The sequence below is a fragment of the Helicoverpa armigera genome, chromosome 25 (genome assembly GCF_030705265.1).
Source record: "Helicoverpa armigera isolate CAAS_96S chromosome 25, ASM3070526v1, whole genome shotgun sequence".
NCBI lineage: Eukaryota > Metazoa > Arthropoda > Insecta > Lepidoptera > Noctuidae > Helicoverpa > Helicoverpa armigera.
The window spans coordinates 9,448,020-9,463,903 of record NC_087144.1 but is presented as its reverse complement, the minus strand read 5'-3'; the positions used below and the strand labels follow the sequence as shown (position 1 = coordinate 9,463,903).

Below are 15,884 nucleotides of genomic sequence, written 5' to 3'. Positions count from 1 at the left end.
GCTGCTGCACGCGGGCGCGGCGGCGGCGCTGGCGGCGGCGCCGGGCGCGCGGGAGCTGTACTGGCTGGAGCCGCGCGGCGCCGAGCTGTGGCGCGCGCCCTACGCGGGCCCGGCGCAGCTGCTGGCGCGGCTGCCGGCGCAGCGCCACCACCCCGTGGCGCTGACGCTGCACCGAGACACGCTCTACTGGCTGGACACGTGAGCGCACACACATACTGTTTAAAATTTAAAAGAACTATGCTATATTTATCATTATTTTCGATATCGATTCCTTAATGTAAATAATACCTCCTACTACTACTACCGCTGGAAGAGATTTCTTTAGAAATAAGCAGTACCCTTGTACAATTTTATGTTACTTCTTCTTTCGTATGTGTTTACTGGTGTACATGAATGGTTAAATAAATAACTAATTCAACTAAACAGTAATGAGTTGTGGCATCGAGATTCCACTGTCCGCAGTAAGCACCGCTGCTTGCGGTACGATGATCGCACATGTGTTGTCAGTTGTTAGTTGGTACATATGTAGTGCTATCACTGCATTCAATAATTTGAACTATGCAGATAACATTTATTTATTTACACTACGGAAGACTTACAGCTTTATAAAAACCGGCCAAGTGCGAGTCGGACTCGTGCACGAAGGGTTCCGTACCATTACTTATAAAACAAACAAAAAGTCACGTTTGTTGTACCTATGGGTACCCCCAAAATATTTATTATATAGTTTTCAGTATTTGTTGTTATAGCGGCAACAATAATACATCATCCTCATGGAACCCTAAAAACTTAACAATAGAAAAAAATCATAGGCGACAGAAAGCCAATTACAAGTCCTCGCTTAACATGGAAATGGTTGTATGTGTAGATGTTTTGGTCAGAGAAGCATATAAGGTGAGGGAATGCCTTGGTGTAGGTGTAGCTAACAGTGTAACGTTGTGTCAGCGCGGCGCACCGCGGCAGCGTGCTGGCGGCGCCGCGCGACAACGTGACGCAGTACCGCGTGCTGCGCGACAACCTCGGCGACTCGCTCAAGGACCTCAAGGTGTGGTCCCGCGCGGCCCAGACGCCGCCGCCGGGCGCCGCCTGCGCCGACCAGTGCGCCGCGCTGTGCCTGTGGGACGGCGCGCGCCCGCGCTGCGTGTGTCCGCACGGCCGCCTGGCGCCCGACCAGCGCACCTGCACGCGTACGTACCGCCCCCACCCCGCCCCACCCGCACCCAGCCCGCCTCACCCCGCGCTCTGTGTGCAGCGTACGAGTCGTTCCTGATGTACTCGCGCGTCACCGAGATCGACACCATCCACCTGCTGGACGAGAAGGACCTGAACTCGCCCTACGAGCCCATCCAGGACAAGTGAGTGCCGCCCGGTGGGGGGAGGGGTGGGGGACCTGCAGTATGAGTGACGCTCACACGTGTGCAGGGAGCTGATGCGGAACGCGATCAGCCTGGCGTACTGGTACGCGGAGTCGCGGCTCTTCTACTCGGACATCCAGCGCGGCTCCATCAACACCGTGCTCTTCAACGGCTCCGCGCACCACGTGCTGCTCGAGCGTGAGTCACACACACACACACACACACCTCGCGCATTCACTTTCATACTATTATTGTATTAACAAATTAATGATACGCAATACAATCATACAATATTTACCGTGCAAACAATGGTTATCTAACGCAGTTTATTTCTCTGGGATGATGACAGGGATCTCTGCCTCAAAATAACAGATATGGTATTTTTTGTACTTTTTCCGATGCGTTGACCTTAGTTGCTAGTTGCAGCTACTACTCTGGCTGAATTTAATTTGAACGTTTTGATTAAACATATATAAATTATGAACAACATGCAGTCAAACCCAAAGTACAGCGATTTCACACGAACAATAGGGTTACTCTACTTTGAATAGACTAGATAGAAAACTGTACCCTTAAAAAATTGGGCATACTCTATAACGTAATACTTTTACAACGTAATGATCACGGCATCGTTGAATACAGTGTTGCCGTTATAGCACAGATTACTACATATAATAGTTACGTTATAGGTTATGTATGTTGTGTTTTCGTACGCATTTGAAATTTTTTTTCATATTTTTTAAACTTCGGTTTATATGTTAGGGGGGGGGAGAACATTTTTTTATGGTTTCGGTGCGATTATTTCCGAAAATATTAACATGATTAATTACTGTACCGTATTCATTTTTAATTACTTATCCAGCAATATATCACAAGTTAGGGTTGGAGTAAAAAAAAGCCTTCCCACTTTACGTGTGGGGGGGTACCCTAATAAAAGTTTTATTTCCACTTTTTATTTTACCGGTTTGGTGAAACTACAAGGGTTGATTTCGGAACTTTAAAAAGATTTTCCTCACGCATCCAGTTATGCGTACTGTGTTCAATTATGTTTTCTTTTTGAGTCCTAAATAGAAAAATAATAATAAAGTCCCACTCGCTTACTAGAGTCTGTATTTAATAAAAAGTTCTTATAAATCAAGAAAAAGGTCGCTTCAGTGGCTTAATGTCGCTGTACTCATTGTCTGTACCATTAAGGGTAGGTACAGTCAACTTCAGGTCAGTGGTAACAGTTTTATAGGAAAATCGTACTTATTACTATTGAGTTAAGGTGCATGACAGTTACCACTGATGTGCGGTCTACTGTACATATAAAAAAACAAAAATGCTCTTCATTATAACAGTATAGATAATAATATACGTGTATATCGGGTGTGCCGTACCTAATCACATTAAATCCTATCACATATACTTTATGATATTCTACGGCGAATTGTAAAAAAAATTTACCTAATCCATTCAGTGGTTTAGCCACAAGAGTGATTTTTTCGTTTTCATAATTTACAACATGTGTAAAGCAGAAATAAAGTTAGGAGTATCGAATATTTTGACCAGTTGATAGCTGTCTGTTTTCAAGGGTGAATTTTCGTTGTTTGTGGCTATGACTGACTGTTATATGGTGTTCTAATTTTCGCACATTTTTATTATATTTATTTATTTTTTTAATACACTATGGAAGACTTACAGCTAAACAAAAATTAATCAATAGAAGGAAGTCATAGTCGACAGAGAACCAATTAGAAGTCCTCGCTTGGAAATCATTTAATCGACATCATAATATTGTATTAACCAGTATATTAACGTAATTAAATGGTTAATAAAATGTGATTGGGTACGACACACTCTGTATAAGGTGTCTCGGTAAGATTGCACTATACATTTTGTATCTTTTTTTTTAAATAAATACATACAAGGATTTTATGTATTTATAAATAAGATATGTTCCGATTAAGTGTGAAATAAAATAACCGGCAAATGACCCCGATGGTTCCGATGACAAGCCATGACTATTTCTATAACTTTTCTTCTTTACGATAGAATAAAAATATCACAAGTCTACCATAAGATACTTGTTTTAATTTTAAAATGAAAAAGTGCACTTTTACTGAGGCACCTTACACAAGGAACTAACGAGCTACGGAAATGTTAAAATCGTAAAAGAGTAGCGGTGAGGGCTGAAGCGGTGCGTGTGCGCAGAGACGGGCGCCGTGGAGGGCATGGTGTTCGCGGCCGACCACGCCACGCTGTACTGGACCAGCACGGGCGCCGCCGTGCGAGCAGCCCACGTGCCCGCGCTGCTGGCGGGCGAGCCCGGCGCCGGCGCGCGCACCGTGCTGCGCCTGGCGCGAGGCTCGCGGCCGCGCGGCGTGGACTACGAGCCCTGCGAGCGCCGCCTCTACTGGACCAACTGGAACGAGTCGCAGCCCTCCATCCAGCGCGCGCGCGCCAGCGGCCGCCAGCTGCAGACGCTGGTGGCCACGCACATCCTCATGCCCAACGGCCTGGCGCTCGACCACGACGCCAAGAAGCTGTACTGGGCCGACGCGCGCCTCGACAAGATCGAGCGCATGGACTACGACGGCTCCCGGCGCCGCGTGGTCACGCGCGCGCACACCGACCACCCCTTCGACCTGGCCGTGGCCGGGCCCTGGCTCTACTGGACCGACTGGCTGGCGCACGGCGTGTTCCGCGCCGACAAGCTGGCGGGCGGCGCCACCCCGCTGCGCCGCGACGTGCCGCGCCCCATGGCCATCGTGGCCGTGGCGCCGCAGCACCAGACCTGTGAGTGTGTGTGTGCCACGCCCGCCCGGCCAGCCCGCGCGCACCCTCTGCAACTGTGTGTCCGCAGGCTCGGCCGACCCCTGCGCCACGCTCAACGGCGGCTGCGCGGAGCTGTGCTCGCTGGACGCGGCGGGCGCGGCGCTGTGCAGCTGCGGCGCGGGGCGCGTGCTGCAGGCGGACGGGCGCGCGTGCGGCGCGGCGGCGGCCGCCTGCCCCGCCGGCCAGTGGGCCTGCGCGGACGGCGCCTGCATCCCCGAGGAGCTGGTGTGCGACGGCGTGCCGCACTGCGGCGACAGCGCCAGCGACGAGGACCTCTACTACTGCAGTGAGTAGCGGCGCGCTACGAGCACGAGCCCCGCTCGCTCGCGGCGCCGGCTCACTCCGCGTGTTGCAGCGTCGCGCGCCTGCGGGCCCGGCACGCTGCGCTGCGGGCTGGGCGGGCGCTGCGTGGCGGCGGCGCGCGCCTGCGACGGCCGCGCTGACTGCGACGACGGCGCCGACGAGGCGGGCTGCGACTGCCCGCCCGAGAACTACCGCTGTGACGACGGCGCCTGCGTGCTGGTCGCCGCCCGCTGCGACGGTGTGCAGAACTGCGCCGACGGCTCCGACGAGCGCGACTGCCCCGCCTGCATGGGCAGCGAGTGCGCTGCGCCCACCGGTGCGTATGGCGAGCGGGCGGCGGTGGCGGCGGCAGAGCCCGCGTCTAACCGTGTGTCTGCACAGAGTCGAACGCGATAAGCAGCAGCACCGAGGCGAGCAGCGAGGCCAGCACGGCGGCGGCGGCGACGTGCGGCGGCGCGCAGTTCACGTGCGGCAGCGGCGAGTGCGTGCCGCTGGCGTGGCGCTGCGACGGGCGCGCGGACTGCGGCGACGCGTCGGACGAGCGCGGCCCGTGCCGGCACGGCAACGCGTCGTGCTCGGCGGAGCAGTTCGCGTGCGGCGCGTGGCCGGTGTGCGTGCCGCGGGGCGCGCGCTGCGACGGCGCGGCGGACTGCCCGCGCGGGGAGGACGAGGCGGGCTGCGAGTGCGCGGCGGCGCGGCGCGCTGCGCGGACTCGGGGCGCTGCGTGGCGGCGGCGCAGGTCTGCGACGGCGCGGCGGACTGCGCGGACGCGTCGGACGAGGCGGGCTGCGCGGGCGCGGCGCAGTGCGGCGCGGGCGCGCTGGGCTGCGCGGGGCGCTGCGTGCCGCGCGAGCTGCAGTGCGACGGCCGCGACCACTGCCAGGACGGCGGCGGCGGCGGCGCCGGCTCCGACGAGGATCCGCTGCTGTGCGGTCAGTACCATCACGCCCCATATTTCTGTCGTTATTTACAAATAGCCTATAAAAGCAGCCCATTGAGCCTCAAAATGAAAGGACAAAATATAATGAACAAATAATGGATATTATAGGCATACATTAATATTAACTGGTTGTATGCCGAAAACGCGGATCCACTCGAACGCAATTGATTGGCAAACAAGAGGTTAAACTTATTAAAGAAACACTATTTCAGAGCTTGGTATCACCACTTCCTTATGTTCACATTCTTGTAAGAATTCATAGCTTTGAAAACTTTCTTTATTAAATTGTACAATATTTTTCTTATACGTCTTTTTTGCAAATTGACATGACAGTATTTTAAGTAATAAATAAAAACTAGAGGTGGAATGAATAACATAAATTACATACTCTACATTCATATTATTTATATCTGTTAGAACAGATGTTACAGAATAGCTTAGAGCCCCCGCAGACCACAGACTTTTTATCGGCCGATAGTTTAGTCGGGTTGGCCTGCTAGTACGCACACTGAGCCAACTAAACAGTTTAGTCGGTGATGAGAGCGCAAACTATCCAACAATCTGCCGACTATTTGCTAGTTTCTAACCAACTGGTGAAAAGAGTGGTCGCACCGCACAATGAAAATTAATAAAACATTGCATAGAAATGTTATTATTGCTCTCATACACCGGAGAAGGAAAAATAAAAAGAGATCCCGAGAGTATTGGGTGCATCCTATCTTTAGTGATAGATTATTAAATGGAAAATTTTGCACTAAAAATTTCGGCTTTTATCGAATGAGCATAACTAGCGCATAACATAAAAAGTTACGGTCGAAGATTCCGAAATAAATGACTTAGGCAGTGGTCCCACCAACGACGAGAAAACGACTAACTATCGGCTATTTCCTCGCTCAAGAAACGTACAATAGATATACTTTCCAAGTGAACAAAAGAGATGCATATACAAATAGTTGATCGCTGACTGTGCACACTGCCGGCGATCACTCGCTTCACTAGTTTGTCGCTGAGCGACAAAAGCTATGAAAGATAGCACTTGCTCGGCGACACTCGCCAAGCGTTTAGAACTCACGCCGAGAGAGCAACCATTGGGCATTTCTCTACAGTGCGTATCTAGCGAGCGAGTGATGCGAGTAATCGCCCGCCTCACTCGCACACTCGCTTATAGCCGAGCTACACAAATATCGGAACTACGCACTCGCTCCCCGCGTCTCGCTAACTCGTTTCTAGTTCTAGCTCTACTCGTTACTCGTTAATCGTTGCCGGTGAGACAAGTGCCTGAGAATTGGGCGACGCCATTTTACGCGGTGTCCTGCGTGAGCGACGAACGCGACGCGACGTAATGCGACGCGATGCTATACGCGACAGATGTCCTACGTGATTTTGGTCATTACTTCTCAAATCATGGAGAAGTTGTGTTACAATTTTGCTTGAAAGTTCATATTTAAAGTACAGACAGCAACAATCTTCCAACTTGTTTGTACTAATAAACGATTTCTTTAATATTTATGTTTTTTTTTGTCCCACAACAATCAACGCTTCTGAATAGTTCGCGGTGTCGCGTCTGGTCGCCCTCAAAACAAGTACGCGTTACGTCGCGTCTCGCCGCAGACTGTCACATAGGCCGCATGTAGGAGATTCCTTTGAGTTGATCGCGTTCGTCGCGTTCGCAGCGTCGCGTTGTGGCGGACTAAAACCTTTATAGTCGGAACTTTTTGTGTGTGTGTTTTATTTTATATTTTATTAATTTTTCTCCGTCAAAATAGTCTGACAGATTACAATCCTTTTACAATCTTGCTGAAGCATTTTTATTAAACACAGTCCTATTCAGGCCTGCGTAGTATGCTTATGAGCATCTCGCTTAGATGCTACAAGGTTATTAATAAATGTTTAGCTCTATTTGCATTGTATAATGTTCTCAGGAGTAGATCGAAAACTATTGAAATTTATTTTAATTTCTTTTAAAAAGAGTGTCCATAGAGTTTCTTGCCAGTTCTTCTCCACGAGACCAACTCTTTGGAACCGTGCAACTACATAGTTTGACGTTTTTGAAAGAGCTTTTATAGGCCTATTTGAAATAAATAAAAAAATACTTAAAGTTTGATAGTGTGGCATATGCTGTGATATCTGATGTTGCAATGGTCGGCAGCGGGCTGGGCGCGGTCGGTGGGCGGCGCGTGGGGCGGCGCGGCGTGCGCGCGGGGCTCGTGGGCGTGCCGCGGCGGCGCCTGCGTGCCGCGCGCCGCGCTGTGCGACGGCGCCGACGACTGCGGCGACTACTCCGACGAGACGCACTGCAGTCAGTCACACACACATACATACATTATTATCATCAGTTTATACTGCACACGTTTCTACTTCAGTGTTGGGGTAACTGGGTAGCGACTAGCGAAGCCTCATAGTTTCGCCTTGTCTGTCCGTCTCTCCGTCCGTCCTCGCTTAATCTCAGTGACGGATAGCACTGCAGAGCTGAAATTTGTATATCAATGTGTATATCAATTACCCCCCTCCCCTCCCCCCTACATGTAAAGTGGGGAGTGTTTTTTTTTTTCAAATATTTTTTTTGATAATAACAATATTTTCGGAAATAATTGCTCCGAAAGGTGAAAAAACTACGTCCTCACCCCTCTCACTTTTGAAACATTGTTTTAAAGAGTGTGAAAAATGTCTCAAATGTAGATTATTGTAAATACTATCTGAGAAAATTATTTTTAACTCATAAATTGAGCAGATGTTGTAAATTTTAAGAATATCATTTCTGAACTCAGTTATTTAACCGTTTATGAAATATGTATTAAGTATATTTTAGCTTAAATTATAATCCCTAATTTACTTATCTTCTTTCGATTAAAATAAGACTGATTAAAATCGGTTCATGCAATCCAAAATTATTGCCCAAAACCCAAAATATACAAAGCAACTACGTTTTTAAATATAGTTACGTAATTTTCCGAGAGATGTCGCTGTAGTTTTCGTTTCCGTCCGTGAGCTGTTAAAACTTTTTTTAAATTGATTGGTTAAGTATTTGCTATGTTCAGGAAACTACGGAACTCTACACTGAGCGTGGTCTGACAGCTCATGGCCGGCTTTTTTTCATTCCAAGTGCCTGATATGGTATTTAAATATCTGTGGTAAAAGTACAAATGATGAGCGTGCCCCCGCAGACGTGGCGGAGTGCTTGTTCGAGAACGGTCAGTGCGCGCACAACTGCTCGGAGCTGGCGGTGGGGCGCGCGTGCTGGTGCCGCGCGGGCTGGCGCCTGGCGGGCGACGCGCGCGCCTGCGCCGACGTGGACGAGTGCGCCGAGGACGCACCCTGCGACCACGCGTGCGCCAACACGCGCGGCTCCTACCGCTGCTCCTGCGCGCCCGGCTACAGGCTGATGCCCGACCGCGCCACCTGCACGCCCGACACCGGTCAGTAGCATACACCCTCCACAACGGCGCACGCCCCAACAACACATGTCGGTCTGTAGGTTACAAAAACCTTAAACATTGCTCAGTAATATCATATCTTCTTCTTCTTTTATATAAAAATGAATTGATGTTCGTTAGTCTCACTAAAACTCGAGAATGGCTGGACCGAATTGGGTTATTTTGGTTTTAAAATGTTCGTAGAGGTCCAGGGAAGGTTTAAACGATACGAAGTTTGTTGGGTCAGCTAGTAATATTATGAAATACGCACGCGGCAACTGACCGCCACGAGAAAAATCACTATAACCAAATGAATAGAATTTGCTTACATATTACTAAATAAGATGACAAAGAATTTCTATCTAAACTAGATGGTTAAGAAGCCACAAACACTTTACTTTCCAAAAAACAGCAACTTTACAAAAGCAATTTAAAATATGTTGTAAACTGCAATAGATATGTATAAATTGTAAACCGTCGTGAATGGCAACAAAAAAATTGTAGGTACAAAACTGTTAACGTATATGTTATCTAATCTAATTTACTATATTTTTGTTTTTGAATAATTTTATAACACCTTATTTTATGTACAATGGTTATCATATAATTGAAGACACATTAAGTTACCCGAGAATTTAGATATTTTATAACCGCAGTCGATAAGATTACAGCGTATATCCAATGTTAACTAGGTTTTGTTCTCTTCGCCTCCGATCATTACTGTGTCTCTATATACCCGCAGTCGGAAAAAAAGTAAAGGGCCGTGAATAAATAATGATTTGTAATGTAATGCAGAGGAGCGCGCGAGCTTGATCTTCACGAACCGCTACTACATCCGGCGCGTGGAGCTGCGCGAGCCGCCGGCGCCGGGCGCGCTGCTGGTGCACGAGCTCAGCAACGCCGTGGCGCTGGACATGCACTGGGCGGCCGGCTGCCTGTACTGGAGCGACGTGACGCGCCTGGGCTCGGCGCTGCGGCGCGCGTGCGGGGCGCCGCCCGGCCCGCCGCAGCTGCTGCACGGCGCCACGCTGCAGAACCCCGACGGGCTGGCCGTGGACTGGGTGGGCGGCAACCTGTACTGGTGCGACAAGGGCACGGACACGCTGGAGGCGTCGCGCCTGGACGGGCGGCACCGGCGCGTGCTGCTGCGCGGCGGCCTGAGCGAGCCGCGCGCGCTGGCGCTGCTGCCGGCGCGCGGCCTGCTGTACTGGTCGGACTGGGGCGCCGCGCCGCACATCGGCCGCGCCGGCATGGACGGCTCGGCGCGCACCGTGCTCATCGGCGCCGGCCTCTACTGGCCCAACGCGCTCACGCTGTCGCCCGCCTCCAACGAGCTGTACTTCGCGGACGCGCGCGAGGACTACATCGCCGTGGCCGACCTGGACGGCAACAACGTGCGCGTGCTGTTCTCGCGAGGTGAGTGTCGCGCCGCGTGCCGCGTGCCCGCCCCGCGCGTGCACGCGGCGTGCTCACCCCCGCGCCTGTCGCAGAGAGCATGCCGTGGCTGCGGCTGCACCACGTGTTCGCGCTGGCGGTGTGGGACGGGCGCGTGTACTGGTCGGACTGGGAGACGCGCGGCGTGGAGAGCTGCCTGCGCCGGCCGCGCTCAGTCAGCGGCGGCAACAGCTCGGCGGCGGGCGGCGCCTACGACTGCCGCACGCTGGTGCACACCATCCACAAGCCCATGGACCTGCGCGTGCACCACTCCGCGCGGCAGCCGCCCGTGCCCGGTACTCACACTTCTCTTATAATACACTCACAAGTTTATTCTGGCCCGAAACATATCACTAGGGCTCAGATAGTATAAAAAAATCTCAAATATGTACACAAAATATGGACGCAAAAATCTTACATATGAAAAAAATATTCAGTGTAAAATAATAATACTTTCCATAATTAAACATATCTTCTGCACAGAATTTTTATAGTTTAAGTGTATCAATGAATGCAATGAAAAAAAGCGTGAAGCACGAAATACACACAGCGTCAATTCTATGTATTTTTTGGAATATATGGATGATCCTGACACTTTCTTGTAAAATATGGACTTAGCCTTGAAATATGGAAAATAAAACTTCACAGTTTAAATATGATAATCGATGTAGAAAACTCATTCTAGGCCGAAAATCGCGTCAATTAAAAATATCTATTTACATATTAATCCGGGCCCTACTTATCAATATGCCATATATAATTTTGTGTTAGCATTTTGTATTGCCTTCACCGTATACGAGTAAATGGACATGGAATGAATGCGTGCCGGTGCAGAGCTGTCGGCGCTGTGCGCGTCGCTGAACTGCTCGGGGCTGTGCCTGCTGACGCCGGACGCGGGCGCGGGGCCGGGTGCACGCTGTGCTTGCCCCGAGCACTGGGTGCTGGGCGCGGACGGCCGCTCGTGCTCGCCCAACTGCACCTCCGCGCACTTCGTGTGCGCCGCCGCGCTCAAGTGCATCCCCTTCTGGTGGCGCTGCGACACGCAGGACGACTGCGGCGACGCCAGCGACGAGCCCGCCTCCTGCCCGCCCTTCCGCTGCGAGCCCGGCCAGTTCCAGTGCGACAGCGGGCGCTGCGTGCACCCCTCGCACATCTGCGACGGCACGCCGCACTGCGCCGACGCCAGCGACGAGCGCGACTGCGAGCACTTCACGTGCCTGGCGTCGCAGTGGAAGTGCCGCGGCAACAGCACCGCGCGCGTGGCGGCGCGCTGCGTGCCCGGCGCCGCGCGCTGCGACGGCCGCCGCGACTGCCACGACGCCGACGACGAGGCCGACTGCCCGCCGCGCACCTGCCCGCCGCACCACGTGAGTACCGCGCCCCCCGCGCCCCGCGCCCCGCGCCTCGCCCTAACCTCCCCCTGCGTGTGTGTGCAGTTCACGTGCGCTAACGGCGCGTGCGTGCCGCTGGTGTGGGTGTGCGACGCGGACTCGGACTGCGGCGACGGCTCGGACGAGGGCGCCGCCTGCGCCTCGCGCACGTGCGGCGCGGGCGAGTTCCGCTGCGGCTCGGGGCGCTGCGTGCCGCGCGAGTGGCTGTGCGACGCCGAGCCCGACTGCCCCGCGCGCGAGGACGAGGCGGCGTGCGGGGCCGCGCGCGCGCCGCCGCCCTGCGACCCCACCTACTTCCGCTGCCCCGACGGCCGCTGCGTGCCCGGCCGCTGGCGCTGCGACGGCGACGACGACTGCGGCGACGGCGCCGACGAGCTGGCGTGCGCGCCGCGCGCCTGCTCCGAGTCCGAGTGGCGCTGCGGCTCCGGCGAGTGCATCCGCGCCGCGCTGCGCTGCTCCGGCGCGCCGGACTGCGCCGACGCCAGCGACGAGCGCGCCTGCGCCGCGGCCTGCGCGCCGGGCGCTCGCGCCTGCGCGCGCGCGGCCGTGCGTGCGCGCCGCCTGGTGGTGCGACGGCTCGCCCGACTGCCCGGACGGCAGCGACGAGGCGGCGTGGCGGCCGGCGGCGCGCGGCGGCTGGCGTGGCGGCGCGCGGCGGCGTGGCGCTGCGACGGGCGGCGCGACTGCGGCGGCGGCGCGGACGAGGCTCAGTGCGCGGGCGCGGCGTGCGCGCCGGGCATGTTCCGCTGCGGCGACGACACGTGCCTGCCCGTGAACCTGGTGTGCGACGGCGTGGCGGACTGCGCGGGCGACGAGAGCCCCGCGCTGTGCGAGCGCCGGCGCTGGCTGGGCGAGGAGTCGGCGTGCCTGCCCGGCGAGAGCCTGTGCGACGACGGCCGCTGCGTGGCCGGCAACGCGTCGTGCTCGCTGGGTGGGTGTGGCGGGGCGGGTGGGGCGCGGGTGGGGTGCGGGTGGGGCGGGCTCGGCACTGACACTTGCGTGTTGCAGAGGGCGCGTGCGGCTGGGCGGCGTGCTCGCAGCTGTGCCTGGGCAAGCACGGCGCGCACACGTGCAAGTGCGTGCCCGGGTACCGACAGCGCCAGCTCGCGGACGGCTCGCTCACCTGTGAAGCGCTGGGTGAGTGCACACATTTCTCACACTATGTTAATCTCTCTCTCTAATAGGTGTAGTTCTCGTCAAGTAGGTATAGGTCTAATGGCGACTCGGAACATTACGTGTCGTGTCGCAGCGCTGAAACCAATTTTAGGTTAACTACTAATGTATTGAAATATCTGATACGTAGTAACTATATTATGTTAATAAGTAATCTGTGCCGTTAGCACTAGAAAGCTGTTTGACACCTTACCCAACTAACCTAACCTAAATATTTGCTTGGGTACTGCCCCCAGTGGCGAAGGCTGGCTTAATGAAATAGGGAAGCCGCACCAAAAAAATCTAGAGGGGGAGTACTCAGGGACGGGGGGGGAGTGTGGAGGGTAATTTCTCAGTCCACCTTTTAGCACTGACTGAGAGACTGGTACTTAGTTTGAACATGTTTTCTCGAGGAATTCGTCAGATTATTAATATCTATAAAACTTTATTCCATAAACTACTAGAATCTGAGAAAAGTTGGCACTAGAAACAATACATTTTATTTAATTTACAACGGCCTGTTAGCCATTGATATTTATCGTATAGGAATACATTTTATGTTTCATAAATCCGTCACCCGAGCGGCGTGCCCGAGTTTTATAACACGTTTTTATTCTCAAAACCTTAACCTTGACAAGTTTCTTCATAAAGTAAATAATCTGTCAGAAAACAGTCTAATGCGATCAATGCTATCCTAGTTAAGTTTTAAAAGTAGGTACACTAAAAAGAAACCTGATGCAAACTGTCTACTTACCAAAATAACTCATTTTAACGGAGGTCTCTCAATTTTCACAACACCATACACACACGAACTATGTTATTTCCAAATGATTCACACACTAATAAATTCAATTAATACAACGAACAAATTATATTATCTAAAACAAAATAAAAACAATGAGAGTGAATTTGTCTGATTTGTTTGTTTACATATTTGAGAGCTCTAAGCGCTGTCACTCGCGCGTAGACAGATATAGCTACTCTACTCTTGTCGCGTTCTTTCTCGTTCACTCGCGAGTTTTGATTGGTGGAAGCCGCTCCGTGAGCCGGGTTACCGCTCGCCCTTATTTTGCGAACATCGCGCGGCGCGGCGTGGATGATGTCACGCAAGCGTAGTTTTGTATGGAGGAGGAAGCCGAGACGCTTACCGGCTTGTTTAGGAGCAAAATGTTTCAAGTAATTTATAAACAAAAAAAATGACGGTGGTAGGCGTATTATTATACCTACATATTTAAATTGTTTGGTTTAACACGTTCGCGTAAGCAACGTCTTACAACGTCGTATTGATATAAGTATGAAAAGGCCCAACGTCGTACGACGGCCTCTAGATTGTCATATTTATTTTGACGGACCATGTCAGACCTATGTGGTGGCGACAACGTTTATAGACGTCGGACGTGAAATAACGTTGCGCCACATAACACATATTATAAGACTACGTATAACGGCGGGACGTCTTAAGACTTGGTTTAATTTTGTGTGCGAAAAAGGTGCGCCACAGTACCAACATTTAAAAATGAGATTGCTCACGCGAACGTGTTAAATTTAAAAAAAAAATCAAAATTATTTATTCATCAAAAAAGAATTACAATAAAGTTTGGCAATGATCCTCAAACTAAGCTACAGCTTGTGTCTTGAGGGTCCGAGTTGCGACATTCAGGTATTGACGAATATTTGAATTTATTACGAATTTATACGAATATTGGAATTTAAATGATTATATTAATTATACCTATACCTATATTATTAATTATACCTATGCTTCTAACTTGAAATTCGGAAGGAAAGCCGACGGGAATTACCTTATAGGGACTCCTCGCCACTGCTGCCCCCTCCCCCCACATGTAAAGTGGGGCGTGTTATTTTTTTCATTCCCATGCTAATGTGTGGTATATCGTTAAATACCAAATTTTTGAACCATAAATTTGTCGGAGACTGTCATTAGTACGGACACTAAACGTCACGCAAGCGCGCCATCTGGTGGCGTGTCCGGTGAAACAACATTTTGGCGCGCTTGGCAGAGTTGTGGTGGTCAGCGTGGCGTCGACGGAGCTCAGTCTTCGTTGAGCCGTCGAGTTGCACACATCTCGAAAATGCCTTACGTCACTTCTAGTGTACCTAGTGTCATTGCCTAGTGTTGTAGTGCCGTTGTAGATCCATATTGTAAAGTGTGTAAAGTGTCTTTTGAAATTAAAGTGTAACGGTTCTTCTAACCTAACAGACAGACATGTGTTGCTGGGGAGTTTGTTCCGCCACTTCTTCTCCCCAGGCAAAACACATAGGAAGTGGCGAAGGGCGGGCGTTTTGGGGGCTGTCTTTTGTTCTGACTAATTTGAATAAACGTTTGAGTTTTGAGTTTCTTTGAGTTATCTCTTTGTACGATTACCCTAACTGATGTCGGACAATAGTGCCATTCTGATTTGTGTTCGCCCATCCGACAAATTTAAAAAAAAGAAACAAATTTAGAACACTAGACTTCTATCTTCAGATCTTCTATCTAGAAAAAATATTTATATTTCGGTTGATTGAACAGTTTTGGCAAATTAAAAATAATAATTTCTGCGCTAAGTTTTTGCGAAAGGTTTTTAAAATTAGTTTACGTATTTTATAATGCTTAAAGTATTTTGTTTACTGGAATGAAAAATGTAATCTCCTCACTTAAAGTAGGTATAAGTGGAATAAAAATCCCAAAGTGGTAAATAAACCTTATTGAACAATAAATATGTTACATTGGTTACGCAGGCGACAAGCCACTAGTGGTGGTCGCGTGGGGCGGCGAGCTGCACGTGTGGGAGCCGCGCAAGCAGGGCGACGCGCCGGCCGACCCTCCCCCCGCGCCCCCCGCGTCCGCCCCCGCCCCCGCCGCGCCCGAGGTGACGTGCGCGGCGGGCGCGGCGGTGGGCGACGCGTGGTGGCTGGTGTGGGGCGACGCGGCGGGCCGCCTGCGCCGCGCCGACGTCACGCGCTACGTGCGCCCCGCCGACCCCGGCGCGCCGCCTGCGCTGCCGCTCTCCGCGCACCTGGAAGCCACCGCCGACGTGCTCGTACGTACTGCTCGCACGTGCTGCCGCTGTTAGCA

The 15,884-nt window shown here is 51.9% G+C and overlaps 2 protein-coding genes across 2 annotated transcripts in view; both read left to right on the top strand.

Moving 5' to 3' along the window:
* Position 1: 1 nt before the first annotated feature.
* On the top strand, positions 2 to 9,764 carry LOC135118722 (prolow-density lipoprotein receptor-related protein 1-like). The gene is made up of 11 exons (XM_064041393.1): positions 2 to 198; positions 946 to 1,187; positions 1,253 to 1,355; positions 1,423 to 1,553; positions 3,549 to 4,133; positions 4,201 to 4,458; positions 4,528 to 4,791; positions 4,857 to 5,407; positions 7,565 to 7,714; positions 8,580 to 8,831; positions 9,624 to 9,764. The coding sequence occupies exons 3-10, from the start codon at positions 1,270 to 1,272 to the stop codon at positions 8,796 to 8,798; spliced, it is 2,244 nt and encodes a 747-aa protein (XP_063897463.1). The 5' UTR covers positions 2 to 198; positions 946 to 1,187; positions 1,253 to 1,269; the 3' UTR covers positions 8,799 to 8,831; positions 9,624 to 9,764.
* LOC135118701 (prolow-density lipoprotein receptor-related protein 1-like) overlaps positions 9,743 to 15,884 on the top strand; it is a 34,482-nt gene continuing 28,340 nt past the window's right edge. Inside the window, exons 1-6 of the mRNA XM_064041328.1 lie at positions 9,743 to 10,244; positions 10,319 to 10,558; positions 11,097 to 11,629; positions 11,699 to 12,584; positions 12,662 to 12,790; positions 15,548 to 15,849. Of these exons, the coding sequence (XP_063897398.1) occupies positions 9,743 to 10,244; positions 10,319 to 10,558; positions 11,097 to 11,629; positions 11,699 to 12,584; positions 12,662 to 12,790; positions 15,548 to 15,849 (2,592 nt within the window). The remainder of the gene's footprint in view (positions 10,245 to 10,318; positions 10,559 to 11,096; positions 11,630 to 11,698; positions 12,585 to 12,661; positions 12,791 to 15,547; positions 15,850 to 15,884) is intronic.

Excerpts from the sequence above, each read along its gene's own strand:
- LOC135118722 (XM_064041393.1), top strand. The coding sequence starts at position 1,270 with ATGTACTCGCGCGTCACCGAGATCGACACCATCCACCTGCTGGACGAG. Across the intron at positions 1,554-3,548 it reads GCACCACGTGCTGCTCGAGC|AGACGGGCGCCGTGGAGGGC; the intron begins GTGAGTCACACA and ends GCGTGTGCGCAG. Across the intron at positions 4,792-4,856 it reads CGAGTGCGCTGCGCCCACCG|AGTCGAACGCGATAAGCAGC; the intron begins GTGCGTATGGCG and ends GTGTCTGCACAG.